This window comes from Bufo gargarizans, chromosome 5, assembly GCF_014858855.1.
Source record: "Bufo gargarizans isolate SCDJY-AF-19 chromosome 5, ASM1485885v1, whole genome shotgun sequence".
Classification (NCBI taxonomy): Eukaryota; Metazoa; Chordata; class Amphibia; order Anura; family Bufonidae; genus Bufo; species Bufo gargarizans.
Window position 1 is genome coordinate 92,777,654 of NC_058084.1, and position 17,216 is coordinate 92,794,869.

The 17,216-nt window shown below is 43.3% G+C and overlaps 1 protein-coding gene across 1 annotated transcript in view; it reads right to left on the reverse strand.

The window, feature by feature from the left end:
• Positions 1-900: 900 nt before the first annotated feature.
• LOC122939317 (trimethylguanosine synthase-like) overlaps positions 901-17,216 on the reverse strand; it is a 51,974-nt gene continuing 35,658 nt past the window's right edge. Inside the window, exons 10-13 of the mRNA XM_044295387.1 lie at positions 16,324-16,489; positions 13,990-14,416; positions 12,224-12,391; positions 901-1,055 (exon numbers count right to left, since the gene is read on the reverse strand). Coding sequence (XP_044151322.1) covers positions 901-1,055; positions 12,224-12,391; positions 13,990-14,416; positions 16,324-16,489 — 916 coding nt within the window. The remainder of the gene's footprint in view (positions 1,056-12,223; positions 12,392-13,989; positions 14,417-16,323; positions 16,490-17,216) is intronic.

Genomic DNA, 17,216 nt, shown 5'->3' on the forward strand with positions numbered 1-17,216 from the left:
GTCCCAGTGGCTAGGGTAAGCTGCGAGAAGGCTGAAGTGCTTACAGGAGTCCTTTCTCAAACAGCTGATCGACAGGGGTCACGGGTGTCGGACCTCCATTGATCAGACTCTGATAACCTATTCCGAAGATTGGTCGTCAGTCAGTGTCACTGGGAACCAAACTAGCGCTGCGCCCCCCTCAGGCATCAGCGCCTCAGGCCAATGAAGGGGCAAGTCAAGTCTTCAGCGTCTCAACATACTCAGCTGTCAGCTCCACCCGATGTGCAGGGAAGCTGGAATGAACTGATCACGACACTCTATACAAAGCAGGCTCCTGCGTGTGCAGGTGAATTTCATGTCTTTTGACTCTTCTGTTGTTCCCTTGTGGTATCGTTGAAGACTAAGGCCCCATGCACACGGCCGTGTGCGGGCCGTGGAACCGCGGCCTGGATCCCTCCTGAGAGCAGGAGCGCACGGCGTCACTGGTTGCTATGACGCCGTGCGCTCCCTGCTGCCGCCGCAATACAGTAATACACTGATATGATCCATACCAGTGTATTACTGTACTGTGCCGGCAGCAGGGAGCGCACGGCGTCATAGCAACCAGTGACGCCGTGCGCTCCTGCTCTCAGGAGGGATCCAGGCCGCGGTTCCACGGCCCGCACACGGCTGTGAAACACGGCCGTGTGCATGGGGCCTAAGGCTTGTGAATTTCTGGACTGGTTTTGTGACTACGCTTTGGCTTCTGGCGATTTGGAATTGCATTGATCTCCTGGTGCTGTCCTCTGCCTGCTCTACACGTCCCGTGCTGACCTCTGCCTGCGCTACACGTCCCGTATTAGAAATCGGACATTGTCATTGTTATGCCATGTCCTAATGTCTCTTAACATTTTGCGGAGGCCTGGTTTTTGGCTATTTGGACTAAATCTCACCATGCATTCCAGCTAAGGCAAACTGAATGGCATTTCCCCCAACACCACAGAAAGCATCCACCACGACGGCACCATTGATGCATTGCCTCACACGGTGTGCAATGTGTTCTGCAATCTTCTCTGGAGTAACAGAAAACCAGCCTTCTGCAAAAGATGGGAGATGAAAGTTCATTACAGGGCTGGAGGAGTATAAGGTTTACAAAGTATTTACAGTACTGACATATCCTCATGATGTCGAGAATTCGAGACATCACTATTTCCTGAAAAGGGTTGTCCAGTGGTGAAACATATTTTGGCAAAGAGCTCAGTCAGTTAAAAATAAATTAACTGATACTCGCCACACAGATCCCCCGCTGATACCGTTCAGTCACTTACCAGCCAGCACCCTGCTATAGCGGATTAACGCTGCAGCCAATGATTGGCTAAGCAGGCACCATTATTTTCCATACCATTGTTTTCCTGTGTGTGGAGTCTGGAACCCATATACTTTTTGTGGATCCATACTCTACATGCTGGAGAAGCTGAGCAGAGCTGATGAAATCTGATGGGCTCAGGTCCCCTGTTGTCTGCTTTTTACTATTGGTGACCCATCCTCAGGATAGGTCAATATCAGATCAGTGAGGATCTGACTCCCGGCACCCCCGCCGATGAGCTGTTTGAAGAGAAGGCAATGCTCATACGAGAGCTGCTTTCTCTGCTCTGTTTACCTGCTCGTCGCAGCAATTACAAATATCGTGTCCCCATTCACTTCTACGGGACGGCTCCTTCCTATACACCTGAACAGACAGAGCCATCCCATAGAAGAGAATAGGGTTGTCATATTTGTAATTACACTTGCTTGCCACGCCAATTTATGTGGCGAGCAGGTAAACAGAGCAGAGTAAGCAGCTCTTGTATGAGCGCTGCCTTCTCTTCAAACAGTTGATCGGTGTTGGACCCCTGCCTATCTGATATGAATGACTTTTCCTGAGGATAGGTAATTAATAGCAAAAGTGGACAACCCCTTTAAGTGTTATTCAAATAAAAGATTTAGGTGACTGCATAGCACAAGCTTTGTGGAGATTTGGAGGGGACACTTCTACATGGATGACAACCCGCTTGTTTCTCCTTTTCAGATCACTTCCTTTTTCATGCTGTTGCTGTAAGCAGTATAACCGAAAAAAGAGCCAGTCTATTCTAGGAAAGTGGTCAGGGCTGATAATTCAGCTGTATTTTATATAGTACCTTTCTAGGGAGAACTATCCACTTTAACATCTGATTATATGCAGCAAGTATATAATTATTTATAACCTGGAATGAGAGGGGTCCGGTGTCCACCTCAACACGCATTTCAGCTACCACACTTTGTCTGGGGATGGAGCCGATAAGTATTGCCAGTGTATTTAACAACCAGTCAAACCAACAGAAGATCCAAGACATAATAATACCTTTCTCCATAATGGACAAGCGGTGGATGCACCAGTATGGAGAAGGGTATTCAGTAAAGGTGCAGAGTGTTGCTGTGCTGCCTACAACAACAGTTTTTTTCTACACTTTAACATATTACATACAGTTAGGTCTATAAATATTGGGGCATTGACACAATTCTAAGACTTTTTGGCTCTATACACCACCACAATAGATTTGAAATGAAACAAACAAGATGTGCTTTAACTGCAGACTGTCAGCTTTAATTTGAGGGTATTTACATCCAAATCAGATAAACGGTGTAGGAACTACAACAGTTTGCATATGTGCCTCCCACCTCTTTAGGGACCAAAAGTAATGGGACAGAATAATCATAAATCAAACTTTCACTTTTTAATACTTGGTTGCAAATCCTTTGCAGTCAATTACAGCCTGAAGTCTGGAACACATAGACATCACCAGATGCTGGGTTTCATGCCTGGTGATGCTCTGCCAGGCCTCTACTGCAACTGTCTTCAGTTCCTGCTTGTTCTTGGGGCATTTTCCCTTCAGCAAGTGAAATGCATGCTCAATCAGATTCAGGTCAGGTGATTGACTTGGTCATTGCATAACATTCCACTTCTTTCCCTTAAAAAACTCTTTGGTTTCTTTTGCAGTATGCTTTGGGTCATTGTCCATCTGCACTGTGAAGTGCCGTCCAATGAGTTCTGAAGCATTTGGCTGAATATGAGCAGACAATATTGCCCGAAACACTTCAGAATTCATCCTGCTGCTTTTGTCAGCAGTCACATCATCAATAAATACAAGACAACCAGTTCCATTGGCAGCCATACATGCCCAAGCCATGACACTACCACCACCATGCTTCACTGATGAGGTGGTATGCTTAGGATCATGAGCAGTTCCTTTAGTTCTCCATACTTTTCTTTTTCTATCACTCTGGTACAAGTTGATCTTGGTCTCATCTGTCCATAGGATGTTGTTCCAGAACTGTGAAGGCTTTTTTAGATGTCGCTTGGCAAACTCTAATCTGGCCTTCCTGTTTTTGAGGCTCACCAATGGTTTACATCTTGTAGTAAACCCTCTGTATTCACTCTGGTGAAGTCTTCTCTTGATTGTTGACTTTGACACAAATACACCTACCTCCTGGAGAGTGTTCTTGACCTGGCCAACTGTTTTGAAGGGTGTTTTCTTCACCAGGGAAATAATTTTTCGGTCATCCACCACAGCTGTTTTCCGTGGTCTTCCAGGTCTTTGGTGTTGCTGAGCTTACCGGTGCGTTCCTTCTTTTAAGAATGTTCTAAAGTTATTTTGGCCACGCCTAATGCTTTTGCTATCTCTCTGATGGGTTTGTTGTGTTTTTTCAGCCTAATGATGGCTTGCTTCACTGATAGTGACAACTCTTTGGATCTCATCTTTAGAGTTGACAGCAACAGATTCCAAATGCAGATAGCACACTTGAAATGAACTCTGGACCTTTTATCTGCTCATTGTAATTTTAAAACATGAGGGAATAATACACACCTGGCCATGGAACAGCTGAGAAGTCAATTGTCCTATTACTTTTGGTCCCGTAACAAGTGGGAGGCACATATGCAAACTGTTGTAATTCCTACACCGTTCACCTGATTTGGATGTAAATACCCTCAAATTAAAGCGTCCAGTCTGCAGTTAAAGCACATCTTGTTTGTTTCATTTCAAATGCATTGTGGTTGTGTATAGAGCCAAAAATGTTAGAATTGTGTCGATGTCCCAATATTTATGGACTTGACTGTATTATCTTTGTGCTAATGATGTCTATGTCTGACTGCTATAGAAGCAGTAGTAGCAGACTGTAACTTGCCAAGTATATCTACTTGTATGTGACCTGCAGCAGGCACTTTATTACTACTCAGCCACTGACGCTTTCTCTGTCTCGTATCTGCCACACTGAATTCCATGACTCTAAGTGATGCCATCATAGAGCACGATGGGTGGGATGTCCAGAAGGCACAGAGTGTGCTTGAGATTTTTCAACAGGCATGGGACAGGGGGGCATTACTACAACACGGCCTCAACTTGCACTGGAGTGGGTTTTTCCTACCACTTCAGTGTTAATAGCACAGCGCCCTGTCCCCTAATGAGCACTGGCAGTGAAACATGGCATGCCAGGATAGTGGGTCAGGCCTAGCAGTAGGCTGTGGAGAACAGAGTAAGGGTCCAGATGGAGTCATCCTGATCAGGGCAGGCACTGTATAGCCAGGCATATTAGGGTGGTCCCCCTGCCAAGTGAATTAGGAAGAGAGACCAACATTCACCTTCATATCGAGACCCTTCTCAAACTATGATGCAGATACCTGGTACACTTCACCACGACTACAGGATATGGCACCACCATACTGGTTAAGTAAGCTATCTTAAGATTAGTGGGTTCCGCTGTGCACCCTGGGCTCCTTACTGTGTATTTTTGTGTCCAGATATCTCTCCAATTCATCAGTACATTACACTGGAGAATAATTCTTACATTGTTTGATGCCATGGTTATAATATTCAGTGATTAACACATATTGTAACTGTTAAAGGGAACCTGTCAACGGGATTTTGGGTATAGATCTGAGGACATGGGTTGCTAGATGGCCACTAGCACATCCGCACTCCGCAATACCCAGTCCTCATAGCTCTGTGTGCTTTGTTGTGTGAAAAAAACCCTATTTGATACATATGCAAATTAACCTGAGATGAGTCCTGTCCCTGACTCATCTCAGGTACAGGACTCCAATCAGTTTCTTTACACAATAAAAGCACACAGAGCTATGGGGACTGGGTATTGCGGATGTGCTAGCGGCCATCTAACAACCCATGTCCTCAGCTCTATACACAAAATCCCAATGACAGGTTCCCTTTAACCGCCTCCGGACCGCCTAACGCAGATGTGCGGTCCGGAGGTGGCAGCCCTGCGCACGACGACGCATATACGCGTCATCTCGCGAGGGCCGGGATTTCCTGTGAACGCGCGCACACAGGCGCGCGCGCTCACAGGAACGGAAGGTAAGCGAGTGGATCTCCAGCCTGCCAGCGGCGATCGCTCGCTGGCAGGCTGGAGATCAGATTTTTTTTAACCCCTAACAGGTATATTAGACGCTGTTTTGATAACAGCGTCTAATATACCTGCTACCTGGTCCTCTGGTGGTCCCTTTTGTTAGGATCGACCACCAGAGGACACAGGTAGGTCAGTAAAGTCGCACCCAAACACTACACTACACCCCCCCCCCCCCCGTCACTTATTTATTAACCCTTTATGAACCCCTGATCACCCATGATCACCCCATATAAACTCCCTGATCACCCCCCTGTCATTGATCACCCCCTGTCAGGCTCCGTTCAGACGTCCGTATGATTTTTACGGATCCACGGATACATGGATCGGATCCGCAAAACACATGCGGACATCTGAATGGAGCCTTACAGGGGGGTGATCAATGACAGGCGGGTGATCACCCATATACACTCCCTGATCACCCCCTGTCATTGATCACCCCCCTGTAAGGCTCCATTCAGACGTCCGCATGTGTTTTGCGGATCCGATCCATGTATCCATGGATCCGTAAAAATCATACGGACGTCTGAATGGAGCCTTACAGGGGGGGTGATCAGTGACAGGGGGGTGATCAGGGAGTCTATATGGGTGATCACCCCCCTGTCATTGATCACCCCCCTGTAAGGCTCCATTCAGACGTCCGCACGTGTTTTGCGGATCCGATCCATGGATCCGTAAAAATCATACGGACGTCTGAATGGAGCCTTACCAGGGGGGTGATCAATGACAGGGGGGCGATCCGGGAGTCTATATGGGTGATCACCCCCCTGTCATTGATCACCCCCCTGTCACTGATCACCCCCCCCTGTAAGGCTCCATTCAGACATTTTTTTGGCCCAAGTTAGCGGAAATTTTTTGTTTGTTTTTGTTTTTTCTTACTAAGTCTCATATTCCACTAACTTGTGTCAAAAAATAAAATCTCACATGAACTCGCCATACCCCTCACGGAATCCAAATGCGTAAACATTTTTATACATTTATATTCCAGACTTCTTCTCACGCTTTAGGGCCCCTAAAAAGCCAGGGCAGTATAAATACCCCACATGTGACCCCATTTCGGAAAGAAGACACCCTAAGGTATTCCGTGAGGGGCATATTGAGTCCATGAAAGATTGAAATTTTTGTCCTAAGTTAGCGGAAAGTGAGACTTTGTGAGAAAAAAACAAAAAAAATCAATATCCGCTAACTTATGCAAAAAAATAAAATTTCTATGAACTCGCCAGGCCCCTCATTGAATACCTCGGGGTGTCTTCTTTCCAAAGTGGGGTCACATGTGGGGTATTTATACTGCCCTGGCTTTTTAGGGGCCCGAAAGTGTGAGAAGAAGTCTGGGATCCAAATGTCTAAAAATGCCCTCCTAAAAGGAATTGGGCACCTTTGCGCATCTAGGCTGCAAAAAAGTGTCACACATCTGGTATCGCCGTACTCAGGAGAAGTTGGGGAATGTGTTTTGGGGTGTCATTTTACATATACCCATGCTGGGTGAGAAAAATATCTTGGTCAAATGCCAACTTTGTATACAAAAATGGGAAAAGTTATCTTTTGCCAAGATATTTCTCTCACCCAGCATGGGTATATGTAAAATGACACCCCAAAACACATTCCCCAACTTCTCCTGAGTACGGCGATACCAGATGTGTGACACTTTTTTGCAGCCAAGGTGGTCAAAGGGGCACATATTCCAAAGTGCACCTTTCGGATTTCACAGGCCATTTTTTACACATTTTGATTGCAAGGTACTTCTCACACATATGGGCCCCTAAATTGCCAGGGCAGTATAACTACGCCACAAGTGACCCCATTTTGGAAAGAAGACACCCCAAGGTATTCCGTGAGGGGCACGGCGAGTTCCTAGAATTCTTTATTTTTTGTCACAAGTTAGCGGAAAATGATGATTTTTTTTTTCTTTTTTCCTTACAAAGTCTCATATTCCACTAACTTGCGACAAAAAATAAAAAATTCTAGGAACTCGCCGTTCCCCTCACGGAATACCTTGGGGTGTCTTCTTTCCAAAATGGGGTCACTTGTGGCGTAGTTATACTGCCCTGGCAATTTAGGGGCCCAAATGTGTAAGAAGTACCTTGCAATCAAAATGTGTAAAAAATGGCCTGCGAAATCCGAAAGGTGCACTTTGGAATATGTGCCCCTTTGACCACCTTGGCTGCAAAAAAGTGTCACACATCTGGTATCGCCGTACTCAGGAGAAGTTGGGGAATGTGTTTTGGGGTGTCATTTTACATATACCCATGCTGGGTGAGAAAAATATCTTGGTCAAATGCCAACTTTGTATAAAAAAATTGGAAAAGTTGTCTTTTGCCAAGATATTTCTCTCACCCAGCATGGGTATATGTAAAATGACACCCCAAAACACATTCCCCAACTTCTCCTGAGTACGGCAATACCAGATGTGTGACACTTTTTTGCAGCCAAGGTGGGCAAAGGGGCACATATTCCAAAGTGCACCTTTCGGATTTCACCGGTCATTTTTTACACATTTTGATTGCAAAGTTCTTCTCACACATTTGGGCCCCTAAATTGCCAGGGCAGTATAACTACCCCACAAGTGACCCCATTTTGGAAAGAAGACACCCCAAGGTATTCCGTGAGGGGCATGGCGAGTTCCTAGAATTTTTTATTTTTTGTCGCAAGTTAGTGGAATATGAGACTTTGTAAGGAAAAAATAAAAATAAAAAATCATCATCATTTTCCGCTAACTTGTGACAAAAAATAAAAAGTTCTATGAACTCACTATGCCCATCAGCGAATACCTTAGGGTGTCTACTTTCCGAAATGGGGTCATTTGTGGGGTTTTTCTACTGTTTGGGCATTGTAGATCCTCAGGAAACATGACAGGTGCTCAGAAAGTCAGAGCTGCTTCAAAAAGCGGAAATTCACATTTTTGTACCATAGTTTGTAAACGCTATAACTTTTACCCAAACCATTTTTTTTTTTTGCCCAAACATTTTTTTTTTATCAAAGACATGTATAACTATAAATTTAGCGAAAAATTTATATATGGATGTCGTTTTTTTTTGCAAAATTTTACAGCTGAAAGTGAAAAATGTCATTTTTTTGCTAAAAAAATCGTTACATTTCGATTAATAACAAAAAAAGTAAAAATGTCAGCAGCAATAAAATACCACCAAATGAAAGCTCTATTAGTGAGAAGAAAACGAGGTAAAATTCATTTGGGTGGTAAGTTGCATGACCGAGCGATAAACGGTGAAAGTAGTGTAGTGCCGAAGTGTAAAAAGTGCTCTGGTCATGAAGGGGGTTTCAGCTAGCGGGGCTGAAGTGGTTAAAGAGTAGCTAAACTTTCAAGATATAATTTTTTAAACTGTTAAGGGCCCTTTAAGGGGCCACAGAATCTTAAAGATAATTGCTAACGAGCCTTCATAGGAACGATCGTTAGCGATTATCTGGTGGAGTAAATGTACCGCCAATTACCCGAAATGCTGGTTCATTAGGTAATTCTATCGCTTGTGTTTACACAAAAATCATTGTTTGCGGGTAGCAGATCGTGCTGTGTAAACAACTAGTCAGTATGGGGGAAGACCAATGGCATTAGCGATCGCTCCTCCTCATACTCTGGAGGAGATCACTGTATGTAGAAGCAGCGGTCTTCTCCACCAGCAACCAGCAGATTGTCGGGAAGGAATGCTTCCTTCCCTACAGTCTGCTGCTTGTCCTGTGTAAAGGGACCTTTAGAAATATTGTGATGATAATTTTTGTAATCTATTGACTTTGTTTTACAAGCAAAAGAGGCCCCTAAATATGTGCTGCAGTGAGTTCCATACTGGCAGGAGCACACACTGCTGCTCCTGGCCGTGCCCTCCGCAGAAACCTCTGCCATAGAGCATTGGTGCAGAATAGCCTGCACGATGTAGAGCTCCTGCCTGTCCTCGCTCCGCTAAAGCCGGGCATAGCACATCGGTGCAAGGTATCTATGGCAGAGTGAGGACAAACAGGAGCAGCGACGTGTGCTGCTGCTAGTACAGCACTCACTGCAGCGCATATTGTACATCGCGTATATAGCTACGGTCAACAAATTCTCTATGCACAGCAGTGAGAAGCGCTTCTTGAAGGCTCGAATTTCGGGGACCTCTTTTGATTTTAAAACATTAAAATCAATAAATAAAATATATTACAAAAATTACTATTAGGTTATTTCTAACAAGTTAAAAAATAGTTCTTGAAAATTTAGACAGCTAGGGCCAGACTTATCATTACAATTACATGTTACTCCACTTTTACATATGTCCAAAGTCCAAGTCAGATTTATTAATGGCCCTTTAATACTGTGATAAATGTGGTTTGACTGTAGCAGTTTATCCTTCAGTAAGCGGCTTTACAAAAGTCACACGTCTTTATGAAAAAGTCGCATGTTCTATTAAAAAGTTGCATTAGATAAGCATGGTCCTCACTGGAGTGAAATTGCGCAGATTTTTTGCAACTTTTTAAATTGTCGCAATAGTAAATTTGTCTAGAGATTCATCTACATAAGGAAACATGCCCAATTTCAGAAAACTGGCGAGCATAGCGCAGAACCAATAAAAGTCACAAATTTTTGTGCAGTTTTAGCGATTGCGCTAAATTGTGCAACTTTTTCACTCCATTATTTTGACTTGAGCTAATGATAAATCTGGCCCACTGAGTTTGTTCACATGAGAGATTGCCGACTTCTAACAATATCGAATGGGATTTCAGCACTTGGATATAACATCATCTCATTTATCCAAGGCGTATGGGTCATGCAGTTGTAACTATTTGCATAATGGATTAATGGATGACTTATAAAGGAGATTTTATATCCAAGTGCTGGAATCCTTCAGTCTGCATTTACTATGCATTCACTGCTGAGCTGGCATTTTTTCCAGGCACTGGAACATTGTAACGAGGTGAACAGAGATCCTGCTGTGTAAGCGGTGAGCACTACCTGAACTTTTCTAACGTAATGGCAATAGATCTACTAATATAACTCCCACAGGAGCGGCATCGAGAACGTAAGATTTACTGAGTTAGAACTCATGCACACAAACGTATTTTCTTTCTGAGTACGTTCCTTTTTTTTAGACCGTATGCGGAACCATTTATTTCAATGGGTCAAAAAAAAAAAAACGGAAGTTACTTCGTGTGCATTTGGTTTCCGTATGTCTGTTCCGCAAAAAAATAGAACATGTCCTATTATTGTCCACATAACGGACAAGGATAGGACTAGGGGCCGGCTGTTCTGTTCGCAAAATACATATGGTCGTGTGTATGAGCCCTTAGACTGATGCATGCATGAGCCATACAGTTAGGGTGCCCTCATACGTGGCAGAAAACATTTTATTGCAGAATTTCTGTATGAGAATCTCTCCATTCATTCCAAAGGGATATTGATTCTGCAGATTTTAAGTGCAGATTTAGTTATGGATGTTTCTACAGAGTTTTCCACTGCAGAATCAATTTCCCATTGAATTAAACGGAGAGATTCTCATAAAGGAAATCCACAACACTTTATTTACACTGCGTGATGTAAATGCCGCAGTGAAACACAACATAGGGATAAATGATTTCCATCCCCATGGCATAACATGGGGAACGTCTTGATGTTGCAGATTTTCTGGAGGAATTTTCCACCATGTGTGAGGGCACCCTTATGGTCAAGAAAGGAACTGTAAGGTTAGGATCACCTTCCTCAAAGCTTGAGTCATGAAATTCCCATACTTGACACTAAACATATAGTTCCTGCACACAGCAGTGCGAATGAGTCTTCGATTAAGGACACAAGAAGATTTTTAGTTGCATAAGGCCTCATGCACATGAACGTATTTTGTTTCCGTGTCCTTTTTTTGCGGATAGGATGCAGACCAATTTATTGTAATAGGTCCACATCCGTATGTCCATAACGTAGCCCCGCAAAAAAAATATAACGTCCTATTCTTGTCCGTTTTAGGCATTGTCACAATGGATCCGCAAAAAAACAAACAAAAAAAAAACGGATGGCATACGGATGTCATTGATTTTTTTTTTTTGCGGATCGCAAAACACATACGGTCGTGTGCATGTAGCCTAAAACTGTGGGAAAATGGATATATCGGTTGACAATTCTGCAGTGAACTAATGCTTTAATCTTGCATCAGCATAACCTTTTTCAATATTATGTTGTTGTTTTGATTTCATTTTATATTGGTTGATGCCTACATTTTCTAAAATCAAGTGGGTTATTTGGGTGTCAGCTGTGAGATTAGGAAAACCTTTTTTAAAGCTTGCTGACCATGTCATGGTTTGATCTTTGCTTTTGGGAGTCCCAGTGTAATACAGTACATCAACGAGAACATTTTACTCGAATGCCATTTCTAATAAGCACATAAAGGCCCAAAGTTAAATGGGTTGTCTGGGCTACAAATAAATATCAGATCAGTGGGGGACCTATATCTGGCACCCGACCGATCGGTTGTTTCAGGCAACCGCCAACACCAGGAAGTATACAGTGCATGGAGCTGGAAGCAGATAGCGCCGTACATGGTGTAGTGGCCATGCCGGGTACTGCACCCCATCTCTTATTCACGTGAAACTACACAGAGCATGGGGCCGTATACTGTATTGCTTGCAGAGTGATGGCTGCCAGAGACAACTATTTGGTGGGGGTGCTGGGTGTTGGACCCCACTAATCTGATACTGAGGATAGGACATCAATATCTGTAGTCTCGACAACCCCTTTTTTCAAAATACATATAAATAGTAAATACTGATCTCAGTAGTGTGATTTATCTTTCCCCCAAAATGTAACCGTAATATGTTGCTTATGGAAATGACAATGTGTAATGTACTTGTTACGGCCTACCTTCATCAAGTTTAATCCCTTCATCAAAGCGAGAGAAGAGTCTGTAGCGCTGTGCCCAGTACTTGGCAAGGTGAGGATCAGCAGCTATTTCAGGGGGCAGAGATAGAACCTTCTTTTTTGGCTTTTTCTTTTTTTTCTTGCATTTGTCCTTAGCTTTACTGCAGGAGTCTGCGCATATGACATACGATACAACAAAGTTATCTTTTAGAGTAAAGCCAGTTAACATGAAAACAAATTTAGACGTAGACAAAAAAAGTGTTGTGTGGTTTCTGGGGTTTTCGGAGCATAGAAAAAGACTGAAAAGTACCTGTTTGAATGCCCACTGCATGATGCCACCAGTGATCAGAAATAATTTTTCTTAATTTTACATGATGTTGCCCAGTTCTGTGGTGCACCTTTGTTTTGATGCTGCTAGGGCTTGCTTCATCAATGCAAAGGACTACAGTTCTCATGACTGCTCTCCCAGGTCCTAGACCTTGCCTCCATTTACAGATTCCTGCATGTCCCACTAAGGCCCCCTTCACACGAGCGTGACTGATTAGGTCTGGATGCGTTCAGTGAAACTCGCACCATTTTGCAAGCAATTTCAGTCAGTTTTGTCTGCAATTGCGTTCAGTTGTTCAGTTTTTCTGCGCGAGTGCAATGCGTTTTTCACGCACGTGATAAAAAACGTAAGGTTTACAAACAACATCTCCTAGCAACCATCAGTGAAAAACACATTGCATCCACACTTGCTTGCGGATGCAATGCGTTTTTCACTGAAGTCCCATTCACTTCCACGGGGCCAGGGCTGCGTAAAAAAACACAGAATATAGAACATGCTGCGTTTTTCACGCAACGTAGAACTGATGCGTGAAAAAAAACGCTCATGTACACAGACCCATTGAAATAAATGGGTCAGGATTCAGTATGGATGCTATGCATTCATGTCACGCTATGCACCCGCGCGGAAAACTCGCTCGTGTGAAAAGTGGCCTAATACAAGGTGTATGGTAGAGCTGACCCAGCATGAGATACACAATCCCTCCAGACACAGGGAAGAAATGGTCAGAGCAAGAAGAAGGGGAGATAAGAGACATGATGTGTAATGTCCGTTACTTAAAGGAGGGAATGTCTTTAAAGTACTTGATGTCATACAAGCAGTGGATAAACACCAGTAGTAGCATGATCACGTGACTGCGTGCAAGACTGGCATACAGAGGTACCTCAAATACAATTAAAAGGATCACAGCACTCATTCATTCACTGGCTTTTCCTGGGTGCTCATCTCATTTCGTTCCCAGCTCCACCTCAGCAACACTTTCATCCATATATATACAAATTGACAGCACTCCGAAATTGAAGGTGAAGTAATCAGTGATTTTTATTCAGCCAGACATAAATCTAGGCAACATTTAAGGCTATTTGTAGCACTCCATCAGGCCTAGCTAGTCGGAACAGACGTGTGGACGCCGGCTAGGCCTGATGAAGTGCTACAAATAGCCTGAAACGTTGCCTAAATTTATGTCTGGCTGAATAAAAATCACTGATTACTTCACCTTCAATTTCGGAGTGCTGTCAATTTGTATATATATGGATACAGAGGTACCTCAGCTATAGACAGAACATTAGTAAGTGACACAGCTAACTGCAGGTAAACCATTTGCATCAAAGGCTTATAATTAGTCTGTATACCACGGCTGACCCAAGCATACATGTCAGCATACATGTGGGGGGCGATACCTGATCATAAAGTAATTAGTTTTAAAATTATATACAATACAAACCAATATTGTTCTCTTCCACTCCAACCTGCAGATAGTCTGGAATTTCAAGGGATACCAGCTGTCGTGTAGAGTCGTTTTTTTCGGTATCTGATCGTTCGGATTCTGTGTCAATTGCACGGTCTAAACACCAGATGGCGTTAGAAGGTAATGTAGAGGTCATCCCTTTGCTTTGTTTAGAGCTATCCAGCATATCAGACTGAATTATCTGTTCTTGTATTTCAGGTGGTTGATTTAGAGCAGGATGGTCTTTCTCTTCAGAAAGCTCTGTATCGTCACACTGCTTGGACTGACTAGTAGGTTCGCTAACATTAGAGTGATCCAGGCATTCAGAATCAGAGTTGCTGGAGGAATCTTCCATCTTTGGCAGTGAAATTACATTTAATACATCGTCAATAGGTTCACCAACCACTTTTAGAAATTTTTGTACCTAATATAAAATCATAAATAAATGCAAATAGTTACACATCATCACACCCTAACTGCAGTGAACTTCAATATCAGACATAGCTGCTATTAAATGTATGTTTTAAGGGGTCGCTGACATTTCGGAAGACTTTTGATATGTCATTGAGACAGCACAGAGATGCCCAGTGATTGCTAGAAAAAGGGGAGAGAAGTGCTCACATATTGCACTCTCTCTCCTTGCTGCAGGATAGGAAGCGAGACAGGCTCAATAGAAAGTCTATGGGTCAGTCTTGCTTTGCCACCTGCAGCAAGGAAAGAGAAGGAGAAACACTGAGCAAGCGCCGAGACCAGAAAATACAGCTCCGAACACTCTGGCCAGCCCCTTGGTGCTCTAGTTAGGCCTGGTTTAATAGGGTTTATCATGCTGAGAGATGCTCCTTAAAGGGACACTAACAGGCCGTTAGAGAATATAAAGTGACATATATTCTTCTATTGGTCCTAATATGCTTAATTAAACTATACCATTATCACCCCTCGCTGCCTTTCCTTTACTTATCAAAAGTGTTTTTATCAATATGCTAATTACCTTACTTTGTGCCCAAGGGGGTGTCCCTCATTCAGTTCTGTGCCCAGCCGCACCACAACTGCCGTCTCCTTGTGCTGCCCAGCTCATTAGTATTCACTGCACTGGGCGGCTTTTTTTTCTCCTGACTCAGTGAAATCCCGCGCATGCCCAGTACTATCTTCTACTGGAGCTGGAGGGTGCCGGGACCTTATCCAGCGCAGGCACAGAGAGACTAGATGAAGCTGATGCCAGGAAGTTAGTACTGGGCATGCGCAGGATTTCACCACGTTGGGAGGAAAAAAAGACGCTCAGTGCAGTGAATACTAATTAGCTGGGCGGCACTAGGAGACGGCAGTTGTGGCGCGGCTGGGCACAGAACTGAATGAGGGACAGCCCCTTGGGCACAAAGTAAGGTAATTTGCATATTGATAAAAACACTTTTTATAAGTAACGGAAAGGCAGCGAGGGGTGATAATGGTATAGTTTAATTAAGCATATTAAGACCAATAGAAGAATATACGGTATGTCACTTTATATTATGTAGTGTCCCTTTAAGATAGTGTTATTGAAATGTATAAGGACGAATGTTTAATCTGGACAGTGCACAAAGTACAGTAATGATTTCTGGATAACTTATTGATGTTTATGGCCGACACATGGAACATTTGCTCTGGGAAAGTTTATTACAATGCCTGCTTCTGATTCTTTAATTTATATATTGCCAATTTATCTTACTGCCTTAAAGGGGTTGTTCCAAGACAATGCAGATCGTTTAATAAGTGTGTACTACTTTAGTGACTTTTCCAAGCAATGTGGGGAAATAAAAATAGGGCGCAGTCACATGCGGTAGATTTTGTTGCAGAAATTTTTGCGGTTGACAATGAGTTCCGTTGATCTGAATTGGGCTTGCAGAAATCCATGCACTTGCTTGCAAAACATCAAATCCTTCAGATGAATGGAATGAGTTTTCATTGGCAGAAATTTCAGCAAAATGCAACGTGTCAAGGCACCCATACAGTGGCCAGCCCCTTTAATGGTTTACTGCTACACTATTCAAAACTTAAAGCAGATTTCTGCAGCCTGACCTCACGTACCCTGCTGCTTCATTGTCTCTGGGATGTACAGTATATTGTCAGAATGCAGTGCAGTTCATTATGGGATCTCCTCTAAAAGCTGTTCCAGGAACTGACTTTATGGGGAGCTCATTACAGAAATGTGCAGAAAACCACAAGCAATCATGCACTGCTCATAGACTGTAGCCAGCAAAAAAGCTAGGTGCAGTTTTTGGAGGAATACGGACTAGAAGACATATCGTACAGTACATGGCACACAATACAGTATGTCGCGTAAGTTCATGACTTTACCTTGTTTACAGTTTTACTTTTTAGCACTTTCTCTTCTGGTTCTTCTGAAAAAAATATGTGCCTGTTCTTCACTGGCCTATGCATGTCTAGAAAATGTGAGCGGTGTCTGACGCCTTTCTCCAGGTAGCGTAGTGTCCGATGCTTGAAGTGTGAAATACCGCCATATCTGTAGAAGTACCAAACATAAGTCACTGCTAACTAGTCCGAAGGTAATCTTATTTTTATTTTAAAAAACAATAGATTACAATTATGGTGAAGTGTTGAAAGGATTGCAAGGAAACGCAGAAATCAGAACAGTAAGCGAATACATTTGCATCAATTATTTGTCACTGATAATATCTGCCTCTCAGATTCAGAGAATGGACACGGTTTACTGCACCACTTTGACATTGGGAACATCCATTATGCTCATACATACCAATAGTACATGAATTGTAAACATATCAACATTTCCCATATTGACTGAAACACTAGAATTGGAAGGGCTTGTCTGCAGAAAGCAGGTGGCATTTAAACAGGACCCGTCACCTCTTTTGACAGGTCTCTTTTAGGCCTCATGCACACAGCCATTGCAGTTTTGCAGTCCACAAAATACGGATATGGGCCGTGTGCATACAGCACTTTCCTCGGTCCCTACTATAGAAATGCCTAGTCCTGTCCGCAAAACAGACAAGACTAGGAAATGTTCAATAGTTTGTGGAACAGTAACACGGATGCGGACAGCATGCAGATTTGTGGCCCCATAGAAATGAATGGGTTCACATGCAATTCTGGAGCATCTATTCTTAAGACTCTATGTTGTGCTGTTCCATTATTATTCCTTCTATAAGTTTATGAATGAATGGACAGCCCTCTGCAATAACCGTTCATCTGGGAGTTGCCAGTTGGGGGGG